At 35.4% G+C, this 21,901-nt stretch overlaps 1 protein-coding gene across 1 annotated transcript; it reads left to right on the top strand.

The window, feature by feature from the left end:
* Positions 1 to 324: 324 nt before the first annotated feature.
* On the top strand, positions 325 to 21,683 carry LOC143228492 (uncharacterized). Its single transcript, XM_076459743.1, has 3 exons — positions 325 to 440; positions 17,321 to 17,612; positions 21,526 to 21,683. Exons 1-3 carry the CDS (start codon positions 372 to 374, stop codon positions 21,681 to 21,683), a joined length of 519 nt encoding a protein of 172 aa, XP_076315858.1. The 5' UTR covers positions 325 to 371.
* Positions 21,684 to 21,901: the final 218 nt, after the last annotated feature.

Below are 21,901 nucleotides of genomic sequence, written 5' to 3'. Positions count from 1 at the left end.
GAAAACAATGATATGGGTCCTCATTTCACATTTCAATAAACGTTGCCACACAAACAGTTATTTGAATATGACGTAAAAACGAATAACTTAAGAATATTCGACCCTGTAATGAAAGAAAAGTCAAATTTTGCTTCAAGTTTCTGATTTAATAATTTCTTTACTATTTTTACTTTATTTCCACGAAACGTGGGTGGAGGCTGTTAGCACGTGGTGTAAAGGTTTCTTAACAGGTATAATTAGAAGCACCTGATTGGTTCTTTGTCCGCCTACGAAGGCGTGGTTTGTGCTCTTAAAAATCCTCGACTGACCCGAACTCTCGATAAGTTAAAGAATAACAGGTTAGGAATAGAAGCATCCGCTGTTTCTGAGTCATGTATTTCCAAAGCTGCACCTTCCTGTTCCTCAGTGGTATTGTACTATACCTGGGCTCAGCAGAACAGGTAAGCATTCCTTTTTTGTCTCTGAAAAGTTAGGACTATATGACCTTCGTTCTATTACTTCAAATATAACAAAACTCCTTAAAGGCTTCTTCAGGTTTGGGAGACACATTTTTATCGTTCACTTATACAAAAATTATTAATTGTAGTTGTTTGTCATTAACCACAAAGCTGTATTACAAATACAAAGTTATACCACAAATCTTAATTTTCTTAAACTTTATTAAGACTGAAAACCAATTCACATTTGTGCTCGTTTAGATCTCTCTCAAGATTCTTTATTTGCTTGTAGTTAAATGAAAATATTCACAATGGGCTATCTTTGCTCTGCCAACCACGGGTATCGAAAGACGGTTTCTAGCAGTATAAGTCCGTACATTGTTTCAATGAGGAACAAAAGTCTGTTTTCAGTTGGTAACTTACTGTGTTACTCTCTTAAACTTGCTCTTCTAGATTTGGTTACGTAACTGTGTGTTTTCTTATAACAAAACCACTGAGTCCACCGAGGGGAATCAAACGCCTAATTTTAGCGTTGTAAATCCGAAGACTTACCGCTTCATCAGCGGGGGAATGGTTACGTAAGAAAAAAAGTATAAAAGAATACACCGATTCTGGTTTCTCCTCGCTCCCCCTCATAATTTTGTTTAAGTTTACACTTTGAAGCTGCTCGTATCTGTGTACGTGTTTTCTGTATAGCAAAACCACAGGGAGTCCAACGAGGGGAATCGAATCCCTGATTTTAGCGTTGTAGCTCGTATTTGTCTTCTTAAAACTTATCAGACAACGTTATGATTTTCGTTGACGCACGTAATCGACTAACTTACTCCACTAGCGCAAATAACATCTAACATTTACTCTAACACCAAGACTAAATCTAATGCAAGATGACAAAACCAAGTTTAAATAACAAGTAAAAAGAAACAGAAAAAAAAGGTTTTTTGTGTGTGTTTTTGTCAACATTTTGTGCTTTTGTTTGTTTGTTTTTGAATTTCGCGCAAAGCTACTCGCGGGCTATCTGCGCAAGCGGTCCCTCATTTAGCAGTGTAAGACTAGAGGGAAGACAGGTAGCCATCACTATCCACTGCCAACACTTTGGCTATTCTTTTACCAACGAATACTGGGATTGCACCTAACATTATAACGCCCTCACGGCTAAAAGGGCGAGCATGTTTGGTGTGACAGGGATTCGAACTCGCGACCCTCAGATTAGGAGTTGAACGTTTTAACCACCTGGCCATGCCGAGCCATTGTGCTTTTCTAACTTTAATGTCATTCTATAGGAAAGACATAGGTAGTTTAGGTGTTTCTGAAAAGTAATTTTTATCAAAGCTATCCAAGCTTAAGTTGTAGTATTTTTTGACGATTACAGAAAATGTTTCGTTTTTCTACAGAAGCATAATTCCATCAGGTTAAAAAACTACCGAATTAACTTAACATATAATACCTGTTAGTTTGTTTGTTTTGTTTCCTGAAATTCATACAAAGCTATTATCGTGCTATCTGAGTTAGCCGTCTCTAATTTTGAAGTGAAAATCTAGAAGGGAGACAACTAATTAATACCACCCGCCGCCAACTCTTGTGTTAATGTAATCGTATAGAGAGATTTCATCGTCAGGCCCCAATATACAGAGGGCGGATCATAGAACCTACAGATTTAAAATATAACAAGTTCAACACTATGTCATACTCAAGAACTATATATGGAAAGCAAAAATGTGTAAGTTAGCAGGATAAAAATAAATATCAATTTCCGGAACTTTTTCAATTACAATTAATTTATTTTATGAATTTTAACACCATTTTAAGGAAGTTGTAATTTAAACAACGTATAATACTGAATAGAATATCCACAAACAATAAGTATAAAAATACACAAACGTATTTTATTTTCTGAAAAACGTTATTCCTTATAATACAAACTTCAAATGAGGAGATAACAAACAGGATTCCTGAGTTGTTCGAAAATGTATAGAGTTGGTGAATCTGGATTTAACTGGTTGTTTGTTGAATTTCACCCAAGCCTACTCAAAGAAATCCGCAATAAACCATAAACTCTTGGCCTACTATTTATCGAATAGTGGGATTGATCATGAATTTATAACGCTCCAACAGCTGAAAGGACGAGTATGTTCGGTGACAAGATTCGATACCGTGACCCTTATATCGCGAGTCAAGTGTCCTAATCACCAGCCATGCCAGATCCTTTGTGAATGCCCCCCCCCAGTAGCACGGAGGTACGTCTGTGGACTTACAATGCTAGAAACCGGTTTTCGATACTCGTGGTGGGCAAAGCATAAACAGCCTGTAGTATAGCTTTGTGCTTAAGAACAAACGTTTTTTGTTGTTGTTGTTTTTTATAAAATGCACAACAGTGATCACTCAAGCTCTTGTTACTGTTCTCCAAAATAATAAAAAGTGGCTAATCGGGCTGTTGGTAACCCTATAAAATGTACAAAAATGGTGCCATGACTGGACTTCAGTTAATTTATGTAGACAGTTATAAAACTTTTCTATTACGAACAATCAGAACGGGCAGAATCAACTACTGAACATGGAAACTGTCATCACAACAAATCAATATGAGTTTTGATCTTCTAACATTTCTCAGTCCACCGCTGCAGATGTCTCAAGTCGATTTAAATTATACTATGTTTTGTTCTTTCTTTTAGAATTTCACACAAAACTACAGCAGCGCCACTTGCGAATAGTCCATCCTAATTATGAACCAATAGACTAGAGGAAAGACAGCTAAATCAATAACACTCTTCGTCTTATTGAATAATATAATTTACCTATTTCTCTTACAGCACACTCAAGGTCCCAGTCAGCAAAATCCATTTTTAAGGCAAAAGGCTGTGAACCATGAATGCTCAAAACACGTTAAGACTTGTCCTGCTTTTGAAAAGTATTGGTTTTAGAAATTCGAGAAGGATGCGTCTATTTTGTTTGTTTGTCGTTAAGCACATAGTTACACCGTGATCATTTGTTCCGTACCACCATGAATGTCAAAATCCTACTTTTAACGCCATACGTATAGACACTTTCTACTGAGTCACAAGAAGGCATATCATGTTGATGTACGAATCTTTTAATTGTTTTTAGTTAGTAACGCATGAGCAAGAGACAAGAGAAAAAAAAACACTTCAAGTTTAAAGATTAGTTGTGGGATCAGATCCCATCATCGAACATGCTCATCCTTTCAGCCATAGAGGCGATATAATGTTATGATTAATCCCCCCTGCTCAATGGCTATGAGTGGTGTTGACTAACTGCTTTCCCTAACAAACCCTAACTCGAAGTGAATATATTAAGTAATCTGATAAGCACATTTGCCAGAACGAAGTGGAAAGTGGAAAATTCGAAACAGCTAAAATGGTAAATTTTGGTTTGAATTTCCCGCAAAGCTACTCAAGGACTATCTGCGCTAGCCTTCTGTAATTTAGCAGTGTAAGACTAGAGGGAAGGCAGCTAGTCATCACCATTCACCACCAACTCCTGGGCTATTATTTTGCCAATGAATAGTGGGATTGACCGTAACATTATAAAGGGCGAGCATGTTTGGTGTGACGAGGATTCAAACCCGCAACCCTCGGATTACGAGTCGAACGCCAAATGCCCACCTGGCCATGCCGGGGGGCCATGTTCTATCCATTTGTATTAATCACAGATTCTGGCCGGGTCTACCTTTTTGTCAATTGCCCGTCAAGTCCTGTTAGTACCCTATATTTTTTACGTCCTTTAGATTTGTCAGTCTTATTTTTTGTTACTGTCCTTGAGTACTGGCAATGCCATTTTTTTTCACTTTTGGTTTTATTTCCTAAACTAGAATTGAAAACCAATCACAGGTTTCACATTTGTAATGTAAGAATTATTATTTTAAATCAACCACATGTTTCACTTCTTAAATGTGATATTTGTGATTCAATACTAGTCACGGTTTACTTCTCAAATACGATAGCACTAAAAACCTTAGTTTAAATGTTACTCAGAAAATAGTTTAACAAACTGGATTACAGCTGCAGATTAGGTTTGGTTTGTTTTGAATATCACGCAAAGCTGCACGAGGGCTATCTGCGCTAGCCGTCCCTAATTTAGCAGTGTAAGACTAGAGGTAAGGCAGCTAGTGATCAACAACCATGGCCAACTCTTGGGCTACTCTTTTTCCAACGAACAGTGGAATTGACTTTAATATTATAACGCCCCAATGGCTGAAAGGACGAACATGTTTGGTGTGACGGAGATTCGAACCAGCGACCCTCGGACTACGAGTTGAGTATCTTAAGCACCTGGCCATGCCGAGCCTGCAGATTAGGAAAAAAGCTAAAAATTGTTTTAAATGCTCTACACCCATCAAATGAAACCAGTTAAAAAGTTTCCAATGGTTCTACACCGTCAAGAGAGATTTTTCAGCAGCTTCTATACTATTGGGTGAAACCGAATAAACATTTCCGATTGATTCTTTTAATATTACATTGAATCATACAAAAACTTAAGTATTCTATATTGTTCAATCATGTGATACAAAAATATGTTATCGTTATGAGAAACCTTACAAAAATATCTTTGAGTTTCTCACCTAGTCTAAACACGGTCCTGGTAAGAATCCTACAAATAGTTTGTAATGAAACAAACAGTTATGAGATCGTCTGAACTTAAGAAATGTAAATTTTGATTAAACGAACATGTGATGATATACGGAATTTTACTTGTCATGAGATATTCGTATTAGGCTTATTACGCTTTTAAATACTACATTCTTAACCTATAACCTGAAGATTTTAAAAGAATTAACAGAGTACCCTAACGGACTATATTAAGAATGTAACGTTTAAAGTCTAATAGGCCAAATAATAATGTCTTATCTTAATAGAAGTATTCTTCGCCGGCTTGAAAAATCGTACATGAGTAGCTTTACGTGAAATTAACAAACCCAAACCACACAGTAATTTCCTGTCTGGACACTAAAGGGCTCTAGTTTTTTTCTTGACCCATTGATAAAACAGATCATTTGTAACTGAGAAATACGGGCGGGCCCTAACTAATAAAGCTTTTAGAGCAAATATATGGGCCAAACTGTTTAACCCTTTCGTTATTTCTAATCTTTAAACTTCGACGCTGTTTCTTTCTTTCTTTGAATCTAATTGTATTAATTAAGAATAAAGTGTGTAATATAAATGCTTCCAAGCACTGGAAAAAAATCGTACTTCGCGAAAAGTGTTAAATCACATTACTGGTAAAAAGTGAGTTAATCCTGTGGTAAAAATCTGTCATAGAAACAAAAAAATATGATATACATATCAAGACAAGTACAACAAATATTTGATTAGCAAATATTAGTATTGTCATTATAATAAAAGATAGCGGCGGTACCTCTTAAACGAAAATGGTTTATAGGTCTTTAGTTGGCCACTAGGTGCGCTGCTGTCTAATCCTAGTAATAAATTGGAATTCAAAGTTTTCATCAAAATAAAAAAAATGTTCCAATGATAAATATATGCATATATATATATATTTAAAATATGCGCACTATTTAAATAGAATCCAAACAAGAAAATGGTAACATAATTTGGAGAAATTAAAAATTTATGGTTTACTTACTTCGATACAAAGTAATAAATATAAAAGTGTATTACGTCATCGAGTTTGGTCGTTGCAAGCAATCAGTAAATGGAAACAAAGGGAAAATGTAAACGTTTACGTTCTAGTTTTAATTTTATGACAAATAAAACATAAAACAAACTTCAGCAGCGTGTGTGTTTCTTATAGCAGAGTCACATAGAGCTATCTGCTGAATCCACCGAGGGGAATCGAACTCCTAATTTTAGAGTTGTATATTCGTATACTTACTGCTGTACTAGCGTGGAACTATAAACCTAGTGAAAGAGAAATTATTTTACTATTTTCATTCTACCTGTAACATAACTCTTATTTTGTTGTTCATATTTCTAGGGCCTGGCATAAGGCGTGCGACTCGTAATCTGAGGGTCGCGGGTTCGCGCCCGCGTCGCGCTAAACATGCTCGCCCTCCCAGCCGTGGGGTGTATAATGTGACGGTCAATCCCACTATTCGTTGGTAAAGAGTAGCCCAAGAGTTGGCGGTGGGTGGTGATGACTAGCTGCCTTCCCTCTAGTCTTACACTGCTAAATTAGGGACGGCTAGCACAGATAGCCCTCGAGTAGCTTTGTGCGAAATTCCCAAAACAAACAAACAAACAAACAAACAAACATATTATCTAACCTTCATTTACTCATTTCGTGTCCAGATCATTATATTACACTCAATAGTCAATAGCAATATTATGATGAGATTTAAACAAAAAACAACAAATTACAAAAGTCAGAATTGCCCTTCTTTACAATACTGCATCACACGAGATTAGTCAAAAATAAAACATAAAGATACTTTCTTTATTAGAAGACCGTCGGTTTATTCTCGTGTATGTTGTACTTACCGACTTGCAGCTCGACTAAATGTAATTCCTGGCTTTCGATAGCTTTATTGTTGCGTTCTGACGCATCGTCAAGTCGCAAAGTTTGTTCTTATCAAGGTTTACCACCTTCGTCCGCTAGGGTTTTGCTATTCACGACGACAAAAAAGGCTTACATATTAAGAGATATGGAAATTCTTATTCAATATTTTTCTTTTTTTTTTGCAAAAAGTGAATAAGTCCCATTCATAACTAACTAAAGGTGAATAAAAGGAAATTATGAATTGGGGGAAAAATATGAAAACAACTAGAAAGAGAGGAAACTTAAGTTTTAAATATTAATTGAAAAATAAATTAATAACTTGGGTTAGCTTTTCTTTCATGCTTAAGATTTTAAGTATGAATATCAGAACCCGGAAGAGCCCAGTCACAGGATTCGTATTGTATTTTAACCTGTTTTAAATGTAGTTTTTATCCTTCATATCCATAGCCAAGCTTTCATGAAGTCGATATTTGGTAATATTACGTAGTTTAATAGCTAAGTTTTCACCAAGTTCTGAAATGCTGTATTTATGTTATAGAAATTGTAAACTGTATTGTAATAGGGCAGAACATACATATTTTTGTCAACTGTAAAAAAAAATATCAGTTGAAGTGTAACTCGAAGAAACCAGAAAGCTCCATGCCGATAAGAGCCAATGTCTTACCGTTAAACTATATTGGACAGCGTAATCTACAGAATTGACAGTGGCAAGAAGGAGCTACACGATAATGATAGAGAAATACATTCTTGTTTGAACGTTTAAACTGTGCTAAAGCCGCAAAGTAGGTGAATTGTCAAAGTACATGAAAAGGTAGAACAGTGACTGAGTTGTCAAAGTATAAGAGAAGGTAGAACAGTGAGTGATTTGTCAAAGAGAAGGTGAGACAGTGATTGAATTTTCAAGCTCTTGAGAATCCAGAATTGTGACTGAAAAACCAATCTATATAAACTTACAATATGATTCAGAATCAAGACGTTGTCCTATCCTTTAAGATATATTCCCACTCTTTAAGATGTAGTAATACACTTTAAGATGCTATTCTACTACTTAAAATATTCTTATTTCTTAAGGTGCAGTCCTGTCCTTTAAGATGCTGTCCTATTCTTTAAGATACAATCACACTCCTTAAGATGTAGTCCTACGCCTTAAGATAGTCTTATTTCGTAAGGTGCAGCTCTACCTACCTTTTAAAATACAGTCCTATTCCTTAAGATGCATTCCGTTAAGATGTAGTTCTACCCTTTAAGACACATTCTCACTCTTTAAGATGTAGTCTTGCCCTTTAAGATACAGTCCTACCTTCTCAACTGCTATCTCACTCCTTAACATGCAATCCTACCCCTTGAGATACAGTACTATTAGCATTGTAAGTTCGTAATTTAGCCGCTGTCAAGCGGGGGTTACATTACTATTTCTCTTATTCATGGACGGTGTTTAGTTTTAAGAGAACAAATAGTTTACTCAACTGAGATGTATTCCCCTTCGCACCACTAATGAAGACTGTGTTTAGCTAAAATGGGCTTTTAATAACTGCATTAAAATCGGATTTCTAGTTAATAGATTATTCGCTGAGGTTACTAATTTTCGATTTGCTTGAAATTAAGCACAAAGCTGTACAATGGGCTACCTGTGCTCTGCCCACCGTGGGTATCGAAACCCGGTTTGTAGCGCTAATAGTCTGCAAACATACCGCTGTGCCGCTCAGAGGCATTACTTTTCGACGGGATTAAATATGATAGTATTGGAATCACTCTTTATATGAGAACAGGTAAAGGCAGAGGTGGGAAAATGAAGGCTAAGGCTGACATTCCGGATTTCGACAATTTTTGACTAATATAACGACCCATAATTAGGGTCATAGGTTGAAAGGAGGCGTCTATATATCCAGTAACCTGGTTGAGATCGATAAATTCAATGTCTTAGAATTTATAGAATTAGATGGTAAACGCAAGTTCTGTATATGGTTTGTGAAGAAAACATACACTAGGTTTGTGTTCTTATTGCCATCTACCGGTATATCATTGTCACGTCAAGTTTTACTTTTTTATTAAACGGTTTGGTTTCTTTTGATTTTCGCGCAAAGCTATACGAGGGCTAACTGTGCTTGCCCTCCAAAATATAGTAGTAGTGAAAGACCAGACAGAAACCAGCTAGTCATTACCTCCCACTGCCGACTCTGGGGCTACTTTTACCTGAAAAGGCGAGCATGTTTGGTAGGACAGGGATTAGAACCCGCCACCCTCAATAAATAGAGGTGCAGATTTGGGGTAACTTAGTTTGCATAAAGTTACAGGTTATACAATATGATCAAAAATTTAGATATTCTTGTGTACACAATCTAGTATCTCATTTATTAACATAAGTTTGGGTGATCATAACAAATCCGTGATATTTAATAAATAAGTTTGTTGAAAAGAACATTCTTATAAAATAAAAAATAGTTCTTGACACTCATAATGCTTCGTAATATGACTCATTTCTATGGAGAGTTCTAAACTTATCTTGAAAACATCCCTGCACATATTCTATACTTTCATCTAACAACGAACACGCTTTTCACAAAAATTATATTCACTAAGAATCATTAAATGTGACATTTTCAAGAAAAAAAATACATTACTCCTTTTTTGAGAAAAACATAAACAATTTAGGCCTTGAACAGAGGCAATAATTTGTAGACTCTCAGAAATGATTAGGTGTTTGTTTTTATTACGTACAAAGCTTTGTCCCCTGTGATATGAAACTAAACCTTAGCGTTATAATCGCTAAACCACCAGGTGGCATCTTAGAGTAAAGACATTTTCTAACAACTATTAAATGAAAGAATCTATGACAACATGGAACTAGTTACGATATAATAATTTCTTCATTTTTTCCTTCTTTTACTTTCAAGTCGTTCCACGATATAGATCTAAAACCCTAACACAAGCTTTCTTAGAAGACGCGGAGTAGCTTATATACATTAGTATGCAATTAATTGTTTATCTAAAACAATTAAATTTTGTGCCTGTTATCCTGTAAGGTTAGTAATGAAAACTGTTGCTTTTACGGTCACTTCATAAATCCCACATAAAGAATATTTTAATCTATTAAAACATTTGGGAAGCCTAATCTACCATTTAATTCACCGCTAGTCGTTGAGTTATAATGGTAAAGTGTAAATCGGATAATAGCGCGGGCTTCATTTTTTATTTTGGTAATTTAAGCGGCTTGTTTGCTGCATAATTTAGAAGAATATGTGTAAAGTATCAATAGTACATATTATTTAAGTCCTATTTAAACTCCCTGTGCTGAGCAGAAGAACTGAAAACACCGTACATATAATACCTTAATCTGTTAATTGGTGGGTTTATTATTTACTTAACTATTTGCAGAACCCAAACTTTACGGATTATCTAAATAGAGTTATATTATCGACAAACATCCTTCGGTTGAGAGTAATTCCCAGCTTGCACTTCTTTCAAACTACGAGTATTATCACGTGATTTCCTTTGAACATTTAAAAGCCAGTATTTGCGTGTTTAAGTACAATTTAATTTTAGGCGCCTGAGAAACGATTCAATTGAATATATCTATTTCTAAAAGTATTAAACGCTTGTATACATTTCCATACATTTCCCGGTGTGAGATTATGAGAACTTTTATTTTGCTTAATATCTGAAACTAGGAACTAGTTCTGCTTGTTACTAAAGGAAGAAAAAATTCAATGCTGTATTGAAACTGGAAATGTAGGCTTTTTTATTCTTCGCAACGATGATCGTACTAGGGTATTAAAAAATAAGAAAATTCGTTCGTATATCCGTCTTTATCGATGGACATAAACCACTTTTAGTAGAACAATAAATAATAATATTCTACGTAGGCTCACTCATCAAAATCCGATCATTTTTGATAATCAGAGTAAAAATAATGAGAAAGAATCGATCCCCATGTTAACACATGAGGATTTTTGTTACATTAAGTCTCCGAAACCTCATCACTTCGGTCATACTATAGCAACTTTCATTTCACTCCATTCAGCCATCGATGAAGCTCACAACACAATTTGAACGACTCTCGAAACGTAAAAGGGAAGAGTAATCATGTAACGTAGATTACGTTTTTATCTCTATGTGAGTGTGTGCGTTTGACAGCGAGATTTATAGAAAATGGCTGAATGGATTTGGACGAAATTAGTATACTTTTGGACTTTGATCCAACTTAGAAATGATAAGTTTTAAGAGATCAGAATCCCATGAAGTCATGAAATTAAAAACAAATCCTATATGTTAATATAGGTACTGATTTTTCATGCTATTTTTGCTGTATATCTCAGTCCAAAATGACCGAAATGAATCTTGGTAGACATATGTCGAGTATTATTTCCCAATGTCCTGCTAAATATCATCCGTATACGTTTATAACGACGGAAATAGGACACATTTTCGAATTTGTTTTAGGGACAAATATACTCAACGCTGCTCTCTACTGAGTTCCCTTCTAGTTGGTTCCTGTTATTATCAGCTGCTACTGGTTACAGAACACTATCACATATTATTGGTTACACCTGATATCAGGTGTTTACTGGTTCTTAGTTATTATCAAATGTTTATTGGCTACTAGCTTGTAGCAAATATTACTAGTTATTAACTAATATGAGGTGTTTATTGAATACTAACTAGTGTCAGGTAGTTATTAGTTATTAGTTTATTTTCAGATGTTTAGTGGCTGCTAACTATTATCGAGCATTTATTGGTTCTTAGTTTATTATCAGGAGTTACTGGTTCCTATCTAGTATAAAATGTTATTGTTTCGTAGTTAGTATCAAGTATCACGAGACATCAATAATATCACTACTATCACTGATGTCAATCTTCATTTTGTGGACAGAGTTTGAGAGAAGGTTAAGGATTTCTTGTATATATCTAATCCTTCTTGCGTGTGATGTATCAGTGACTAGCAGAACAACTTTGTGTAAGTTTACTTGAGATTCTAGAAAGGAAGAAAACCCTCCTATAACTCTTGCTTCTTTAAAAATTATATTAATAACACAATAATGGAGTTCTTTGCTTCCAGTTTACTTGCTCGAGGAATTTAGTGCAAAATGTATTTTCATATCTAGGCTTAGTAAATTAGTTAAAATACTAGTGTTAATCAAGCGGCCTTCTTGTTTTGTTAGCTACATTATATTTGGATGACCAAGTGATCTAGTGCTTCTGTTAGTTAAATTACACATAGATCATTATATTGTTAGCTAGATATATCTGGATGGTGAAGTGATCCACTGGTCCTGCTAGTTGGATTACAGATAGACCATCAAGTAACCCTGTTGTTGTGTTAGATAGATCACATCTGGATGATCAGGTGATCTACTTCTTCTGTTAGTAGGATTATACATAGATCATCAAGCAATTGCCTTGTTCTGTTAGTCACATTATATGTGGTTGATCAATAGATCCACTGGGTTTGTTAGTTAGATTATATAAAGATCATTAAGTAACCCTCTTGTTATGTTAGTTAGATTACATCTGGATGTCAAGTGATACACTGGTCCTGTTAGTTGAGTTACACATAAATCATCAAGTAACCCTCTTCTATTGTTAAGTAGATTATATCTAGATGATTAAGTGATCCATTGCTTCTGTTAGTTGGATTACACATAGTTCATCAAGTAACCCTCTTGTTTTGCTAGTTCAGCAGTAATAAAGACCTATAAAGTAAGGGTTTATACATAAGTAAATTTAACCATACTCACTATAGAGTATTACAATGATGTGAAGTTGCTGACTCACTCACGTGATAAGCGCTAGTGTCGATCATATGATGAATATAATCGCTGATACGTGAACTCTAAGAACTGGATTGGTAGTCATATATATAAGTACAGTTTAGTTGTTGTTAAGAGCAAAACTGCTCAATACATGCTATACCTTTTGCGGGTATGTAACCACAATTTTTATCTTCGTGAGTCCATAAACTTACTATTGAACCATTTGTGAAAGGGAGACTTAGGTAAAGAAGTACATTTATTTATTTCAGAATACTTGTGCAAGTATGCATATGGACTCGTTGCACATGTCGGCCCTTCTTTTGAATGCACTGGAAGGATGAGTTGGTTTCTTTTTTAATTTCGCACAAAGTTACGCGAGAGCTATCCACGCTAGTCGTCCCTAATTTAGCCATGTAAGACTAGAGGGAAGGCAGCCAATCAACACTATTCACCGCCAACTTTTAGGCTACGCTTTTATCTTAAAATAATTGGATTGACCGTCACTTATAACGCCTCAAGACTGAAAGAACGATCATATTTTTTGTGACGTGGATTTGAGCCCGCGACCTTCAGATTGCGAGTCAAGTGCCCTAATTACCAGGCCATATCGGACCAGACGGAAGGCCACAAACCCAACACTGTCCACCTCCATCTATTGGGTCACTCTTGTCTAATAGACTAGAAGTGTATCTGCAGATAAAATTATGTGCAAAATCCTAAAACACACACTCAAACAAATACCACAGAAGTGCATAGACAGTCGGAATGAGATCCTGTTATGTGTTTAGAATTTTATATTTAAAAATATCAAACGCGCTTAACAGAATACACAAAGTGAAGTTAAAAATTTGAGTTGTTGGTTAAGAATACTTGTATCTGCGTAATAAAAGAAGTTTTGTAAATTTGATGGTTGGTTGAGAATATTTGTATCTGCATGGCCAGGTGGTTACGGCGCTCGACTCGTAATCTGAGGGTCGCGGGTTCGAATCACCGTCGCACCAAACATGCTCGCCCTTTCAGCCATGGGGGCGTTATAATGTAACGACCAATCCCATTATTCGTTGGTAAAATAGTAGCCTGAGAGTTGGCGGTGGGTTGTGATGACTAGCTGCCTTCTCTCTAGTCTTACACTGCTAAAATAGGAACGGTTAGCCCTCGTGTAGCTTTGCACGAAATTAAAAAACAAACAAGGGTAGCACACCATTTGGTGAAGTTAAAAGGTTGCTTGAAAAAAATCAGATCTGTGCTATTCTGAAGTTATTATCATTTTTAAACGGGCCTTTTAACAGAACAAGTCGATATAAACGGATTTTGGTAAATTACATTCTCAGTAAGTACTGGAGTGAAAAACTGAAACTTACGTCATTAAAAGTGCAGTAACGATTGGATAAAATATCTTTCCGGTTGACCAATAGGGGTTTATTAGTCTCCTGCTGCTCTTCGGGTACATTGATCAAACTTATAAACATATTTTTCTACTATAACATTTGATATAAGTGCTACAATAACCATATTTTTCTCCATGTCGTGACCAACATATTTGTGTTGATGAGTTTTGCTGAGAGTACAAGATCATGAAAAGTAACTTACTGAACGTACTGGGAAACCGAGTGTGGACAACTAATGGCTATGGAGGTAAAGACCAGGTTCCAGTTTTATCATCATAAAGCTAACTTCGTAAAACAAAGAATCCGATAACTCAAGCTTTTGTGTAAAGTGTTTCATTCTTCTTTAGTTTATTGGAGAGAATTCAAATTTTGAGCATGGAATTCTACGCTCACAATAAGAACATACATAACACATATACAAGGATGAACTGGAAAGAGACATTAACCATAACAACGATGAACTGGAAATATGTATCACTCGTAGACAAAGATGAACTGGGAATATGTATCACTCGTAGACAAAGATGAACTGGGAACAGACATTACCCATAACAAGGATGAACTTGGAACATATATCACCCATAAACAAGGATGAACTGAGAACACATATCACCAGTGCACAAGGATGAACAGGGAGCTGACATCACCCATATATAGGGATGAACTGGGAACAAACAATATCCATAAACAAGGTTGAACTGGGAACATACATTATCCATAAACAAGGATGAACTGAGAATATATATTACCGGTAGACAAAGATGAACTGTGAACGGACATCATCCATAAACAAAATTGAACTGGGAACATACATCACTCACACACAAGAATAAGCTGGGAAACTATATCCCCCATATACAAAGATGAACTGCAAATATATATAACACTGGACTGGAAGCATACATAACCAGAAGACAATTACAAGTTGGAAATATATATCACTCATATACAAAGATGAGCGCTTGATAAGTTTATTCTAATTACATTTCTTAAAAAAATAATTCATCTTTCGATGCACACGGGTTAAGGTTATCCAATTTATTGCACTTCACGTTTGGAAGCACTTGAATTAAGTTATTGAATTTAATCTTCTAGAAGCCCATGGGTTAGGGTTAACTGATTCTTTGTACCGTAATTCATCTAGAGACTATTCAGATCCAACATGATTTCTAAGAATCTTAACATATTTTGATTGAATGTCATTAGTTCCAACATATTTTTTCTTTTAATAGTTTTTGTATAATTTCATTAGTTACAATTTATTTTCATTTAAACCTCCTAAAAATTTTGTTATCATCGAATGTGTCTTTCTTATAATACAATCCAATTTAATCATCCGAAAATTAAAGTTTTGCACTGGTTTACATTTAAACATATGGTATTAATCATGATAAGTCCTGCGTTAAACATTACTATTCAATCTTTCATATTATATCAGGTCCGGCATGGCCATGTTTCTAGGGCGTTTGACTCCCAGTCTAAGGGTCGCGGGTTCGAATACCAGTCTTATCAAACATGTTCGCCCTTTCAGCTGTGAAAGCGTTATAATATTACGGTCAATCCCACTATTCATTTGTTCAAGAGTTGGCGGTGGGTGATGATGACTGGCTGCCTCTCTTGTAGTCTTTCCTCAATAAATTAGAGACGGTTAACGCTGATAACCTTGGTGTGGTTTTGCGCGAAATTCAAACCAAACTATACCTTACAGTAACTATTTGGCTTATCCAGATAACCAATGCTCCCAAATTGTCTTATTCTTAGTGAAGGTTATAATTTAAATAGCTTAAGTTGTAATAAGAATTTACTGTTGACCAGAAGCTATTAATGATTCAACAGATGCAAACATTTATTTTTCAATTCTTTGCATTACTTGTGTTTTAAATAATTACAGTACAGAGCACAAAAAATAAAATATACTGATTTTTTTTTTTTTTTTTTACAAAACCTATTACGTGTGATTATCTACTCAATGTTCACCATTCCTTCTGGCCCGGAATGGCCAGGTTGCTTAAGGCGTTTGACTCGTAATCTGAGGGTCGCGAGTTCGAATCCCCATCGCACCAAACATGCTCGCCTTTTCAGCCGTGGTGGCGTTATAATGTCACGATCAATCCCACTATTCCTTGTTAAAAGAGTAGCCCAAGAGTTAGCGGTGGGTGGTGATGACTAGCTGTCTTCCCTCTAGTCTTACACTGCTAAATTATGGAAGGCTAACGCAAATAGCCCTTTAGTAGCTTTGCGCGAAATTCAAAAACAAACCATTCTTCCTACCATATTTCCAAAGGATTCAGTCCAACTCTAAACTATAATGGCTATCTTTGCACAGCCGTCCTTAATTTTGGACTGACAGACTAGACTCGAGTACACACTGCCAATTCTTATGTTACTATTATCTGACTGAAGAATGAAATTTGATCACCATTCTTATAGCATAGCCTCGACCTCAGTTTTGATACGTTTAACAAGCAGAGTTCAAAAGTTAATATCAATATTAAATATGCATCAGTTTTTAAGTACAGAAGTCGGAAGATATTTGAATAGCATTTTTATCTTAAATTTAGTTTCCTGAATACCTTTATAGTTTCGTATGAATAATGTTTCAGCCTTTAATTTTTGTTTAATTTTGTTCTTTACTTAATACAAAGCTACAAAATGTGCTGCCCTCCAGTGGCTTATCAGAATGTCTTTGGACTTCTATTGCCAGAAACAACCTTTCGTGCAGCTTTGCGCTGGATAATAAACAACAATAACACAATGGGTCATCTGCACTCTGTCCACCACATGGAATTAAACCTCTGCCTTGAACTTACCACAAATGAATTGATAGGCTCTGTGTTTAATTTAACACCTAACAACGACTCGATAACATATGACTTTGCAGTAAGTCAATGGGTTTATAATACTAAACATCATGTTTTGATATTTGTGGTGGGCAAAGCACAGATAGATCACCATGTAACTTTGTGCTTTAGAACAAATAAACAAATAAATGAACCACAGACCTAGATATAAGCAGTTCATGATGTAAACCCTTACATAACGTTTCCAAAGTACTAGCTACAACGAATGATTTCAGTGGTTATTAACGTTGACACTTATATCTAAAATTAAACTGAAGAACGTGGGATATTGAGAACAAAATCTGTATCGTAATCTAAGGACATCTGTCGTTTTATGTATATCACATTTTATATTCTTACTTGACGACAATAATAGAAAGCATTCAGTCTCTTAATGCAAATATATCATTTAAATTGCCAAATTCTCCTTACAGGTTAGTCATCAGCCTATGTACCAAACTTTCTACGAGCTACATGCTCTGACAGGTGGCGACGTCTTGCGTTTCTTGATGAAGAATCGTGCGCTGGATATCTTCGAAAGTAGTGACATCTTGCGAGTTTTAGATGAGGTAAGTGAAGGGAGATTTCTTCGGCTCTTCGACAGCTTCAAAGGGAATGATATCATGAAAGTTTTGGTTTCTATAAGAGGAAATTCTCTCGTTAAAGCATCGAATTCGAAGAGAAGTTTCGACTCCTTAAGTGGGTCGTCACTGGGTTATTCCAAAGGTTCGATTCCCTGAGTGGAGCAGCCTTGGGTGCAAGCAAGAGAAATTTTGATGAAATCGACAACGTTGGATTCAATGGATTTGCCAAACGCAACATGGACGAGATCGACAACGCTGGATTTAGAAGTTTTCTGAAGCGTCGCGACAGTCTAGCTGACCATCCTAAAAGAAATATTGACGAGATCGACAACGCTGGATTCGAGGGTTTTCTCAAACGCCGATTGTATAACGAAAATTACCACGTGTAGAAAACAAAAGGCCAAATTTTCATTATTTAAATATACGTCAAACTGTTCGTGTAGTTGATGTTTAAAGTACATGAAAGGTTATTTTGTCTCACAGCGAAAAGTGATTTGACCTTTGAACACGTGTAGTAGAAAAAATAAAATATTCCTTCCTTTGCTTTACACTTTCATTTCTTCGTCTCACTTGCGCTTGTCCATTTATATGTGATTACACTTGTGATTTAAATGTATGAACACCATCGAAATGTAAGATACATATGTTTAATAGAATCACATTAACTGAAAAGTAAAAAAAAGTTAAAGTACAAAAGGTCCGCTAGATGACGCAACGAGACTACAAATATGTATATATTTTATTTAGGCAAAGCTACATGCAGCTAACTTCTATGCCCTTCGAGAGGTATCGAATCCCTGCCTTTAGCGTAGTAATACCAGGAACACGATGGCCAATTACAACCAGTATTCAATGTTATATAACAGAAAGCTCATACTTCTATTATTGGTTCTCTAAGACGGGGAGTTCCCACCCAATTGACCTATATGTACTGAATATGTTAACAGTGTTGTGTATTTTGCCGCCACCTCCACACTTCCTCACAGACGTTTCGACGGAAATGAAACTTTAGTTCGTCTTTTGTCGTAAAAGAAACATTAGTAGGAGTGTTTGATAGCTTTAAAACACATTGTTAAAACAATAGTTCTTTTTAACAACATATATGAGCGTGATTCCTTGAAAGTTTAAGAATGCATTGTTAAAACAATAGTTCTTTTTAACAACATGAGCGGGATTCCTTGAAAGTTTAAGAATGCATTGTTAAAACAATAGTTCTTTTTAACAACATGAGCGGGATTCCTTGAAAGTTTAAGAAGGTATTGTTAAAACAATAGTTTTTAAACAACAAAGATGAGTAAGATTTCTTCACAGTTTAAGAATGCATTGTTAAAACAATAGTCTTTTTAATCAACTTTAGTGAAAGCCCTTAACAACTTAAAAACGTATTGTTAAAATAATCGCTTTTTTCATCAACATACAAGACACTTTGTTTTGAGTTCATCTCTTCCTACTATATTCCTAACAAATGAAAAAAATCTACTTTCGCGGTAATCTGTAGCAATCGAAAGAACTCCATTGTGTATGCTTTAGAAAACAACACACAACATGTTTTGTCAAATCAGGTTACATGTGTTGATATTGCAAATAAATATATACACATAAAATAATATGTGATGATATTGCAAACAAACACATACCATAAAGTTCCACTTGTTAATACTGCAAAAAAGTAGAAACAATAAATTTCCACATGTTAATATTGCAAACAAGCACATACAGAAAGTTTCGTGTATATTGCTATTGGAAGCAAATACATACAATAAAGCTACGTGTATTAATAATGCAAACAAATAGGTATAATAAAATTACTTGTGTTGAGATTTCAAACAAATACATACAATAAAATATCATGTGTTAATATGTTTACAGCCTCTTTTATCTCCTTTTCATGAACACAGTTCCTCAGAATTAGTTATCTTGTTGAACTGAGGAGATTCAGTTCGCATTTAAGACAGGTTATATAGATTTGCAAAACTTCTTAGAGTAATAGCATGCTAACCTTTGGGTTATCCTGTATATAAATTTGCTAACACTACTCGCGTTAATGCATTTATAGGCTTGTCATTTCCCCATCTAGATGCTTCACATAACATGCTGTACGTTGACAGTAATGCCTGTCATCGAGAAAGCTGTTGTTGCTAAACACTTTTTATTTGGATTCTGCACTTTAAGCACGTCCATTATATCACTTCGTGTTAATGAGTGTTGTACGTTTCTTGAAGTAACGTGGACACCTGTACTTATAACTGTGTCATTAGCAAGATTCATATTTCGTTAGTAGTGTATTACGTAGGAAGCATATTGCGAATTACTTAACCCTACTTTTTGAGAGTATGCTTCGACCTGTGCTTTTATAGATAGTACAAACTTCGTGTAACCTTTTCACAAGTTGCGTACAGTTTCTATGTATGTAGCATAAATTAGCCTTCAATAGCCAGACTTTTGATTTCTACACGTTTTTCATGTGTCATTTCTGTCATAGAAGAATTGATAGAAACAACCACACTACTGCTGGGTATAGTATGACTCTCTGTACGTTTATAGGTAATATTCTGGTATGTCACTGTCTGTTGGGTTTAATTACAACCAATCATAGCATAAACAATAAATACATCACTGTTTTCTGATGCAGTTTCTTTTAATACAATGGAGAGAAAGCAATCTCATAACATTTGCATTATATTTAGTTTCAATAATTCGTTCCAGCAAAGTAGCGTATACAAAGAAAGGTTGAAGTTCACCAGTTGGATTGCTCAGATAAATTACATTCAAGTCTGTATGTTACCTTTAAAAAAGGACATCAAGAGTAAACGTTTGCCACAGAGCACTAAAAGAAGGCGAACATATTCGCTCGCAAGATTTAATAAAATCAAACAAAATAGGCATTATACGAAACTGGGAACTTTCAGCATAAAGCGATTGTTTATTTTTATAGCAGACGTTTCCGAATGCAAACCTTTCCCACAACTAAACTGTCGTCAGTGGATGGTAATGACTAGCTGCCTTTCCTCTAGTCTAACACTATTAAATTAGGGACGGCTAGTGTATGTAGCCTTCGAGTAGCTTTTCGCGAATTCAAAACAAACCAAACCAAACCTGTTGTGGATAGCTACTAAACTATGACGCAACTAATTTCTGGTAACACTTATTAGATATTAATTCTTACTTTTCCATGCAATTATTCAATGAATTAGCTAAAACCTTAGTAATCCATAACCCTAAACCCAAGAACTTGGTAATCCATAATCATAAGTCCATTTTTATCGAAGCACAAGCAACTGAGATTTTGGTAATTCATATACTTAAGCCTGGTCTTAACGAGGAGTAAATAGCCGATATCTCGGTAATCCGAAATCCTAAGTTCATTTTTATCGAAGTAAAATCTACTGAAATTTTACTAATCCATAATCCTAACCCTAGTCTTAACAAAGGCCAACTAGCCGAGATTTTGATAATTCGTAGCACTAAGGACAAGCAGCCAAAATTTGGTAATCTATAATCCTAAGTCCCGTATTAGCGAAGAGGAAACGGACTAGACCTTGGTAATCTATAATCCTAAGTCCTGTCTTAGCGAAGAGGAAACAGACTAGACCTTGGTAATTCATAATCCTAAGTCCCGTCTTAGCGAAGAGGAAACAGACTAGACCTTGGTTATCTATAATCCTAAGTCCCGTTAGCGAAGAGGAAACAGACTAGACCTTGGTAATCTATAATAGTAAACCCAGTCTTAACGAAGACCAACTAGCCGAGATTTTGTTAATCCGTAGTACTAAGGACAAGCAGCCAAAATTTGATAATCTATAATCCTAAGTCCCATCTTAGCGAAGAGGAAACAGACTAGAAGTTGGTAATCCATAATCCAAAGTCTTGTCTTAGCGAAGAGGAAACAGACTAGACCTTGGTAATCCATAATCCTAAGCCTTGATAGACAAACACTCGTAATATTGATAATTCATGACCTTAAACCCAGTCTTAGAGAACAGTGAACACCTTGAAATACCTAGATAATATCACAAATCACTTTTCTTTATTATATTATTGTCATTTTATTACAGAAAAGCTAGAAATGTGGCTCTTAAAAGACATTGATGCAAGCTGTAGGTACTCGGCGTTTCTCAAACTTCGAATGAATCTCACAGAATTAATTGAGTTGCTGTTTTGTAGCAGAATACAAGCTGTTAAACTGCAACAGCTTAGTCGAGTGAACTGGTAAAAAATTTATAATTCAGTAGTAAAAATTAACGTTTAACTTCTTTGGTCAAGTAGAGTAGCAAATATTTTTTCCACATAATCATTAACCACATTCACCTAAGCCTACATTCTGTTTCATTTTCTCTGCTTAATCTAAATGTTACATAATTTTCTGCATCCTTTCCAGATGCTTCACTCTCAATGCTCTAATTTGACTGTAATACAATTCTCGTATCTGCC

The sequence above is a fragment of the Tachypleus tridentatus genome, chromosome 10 (assembly GCF_004210375.1).
Source record: "Tachypleus tridentatus isolate NWPU-2018 chromosome 10, ASM421037v1, whole genome shotgun sequence".
In the NCBI taxonomy this organism is placed as follows: Eukaryota; Metazoa; Arthropoda; class Merostomata; order Xiphosura; family Limulidae; genus Tachypleus; species Tachypleus tridentatus.
Note: the sequence above shows the minus strand (reverse complement) of the source record. Positions and strands in the feature narration are given on the sequence as shown.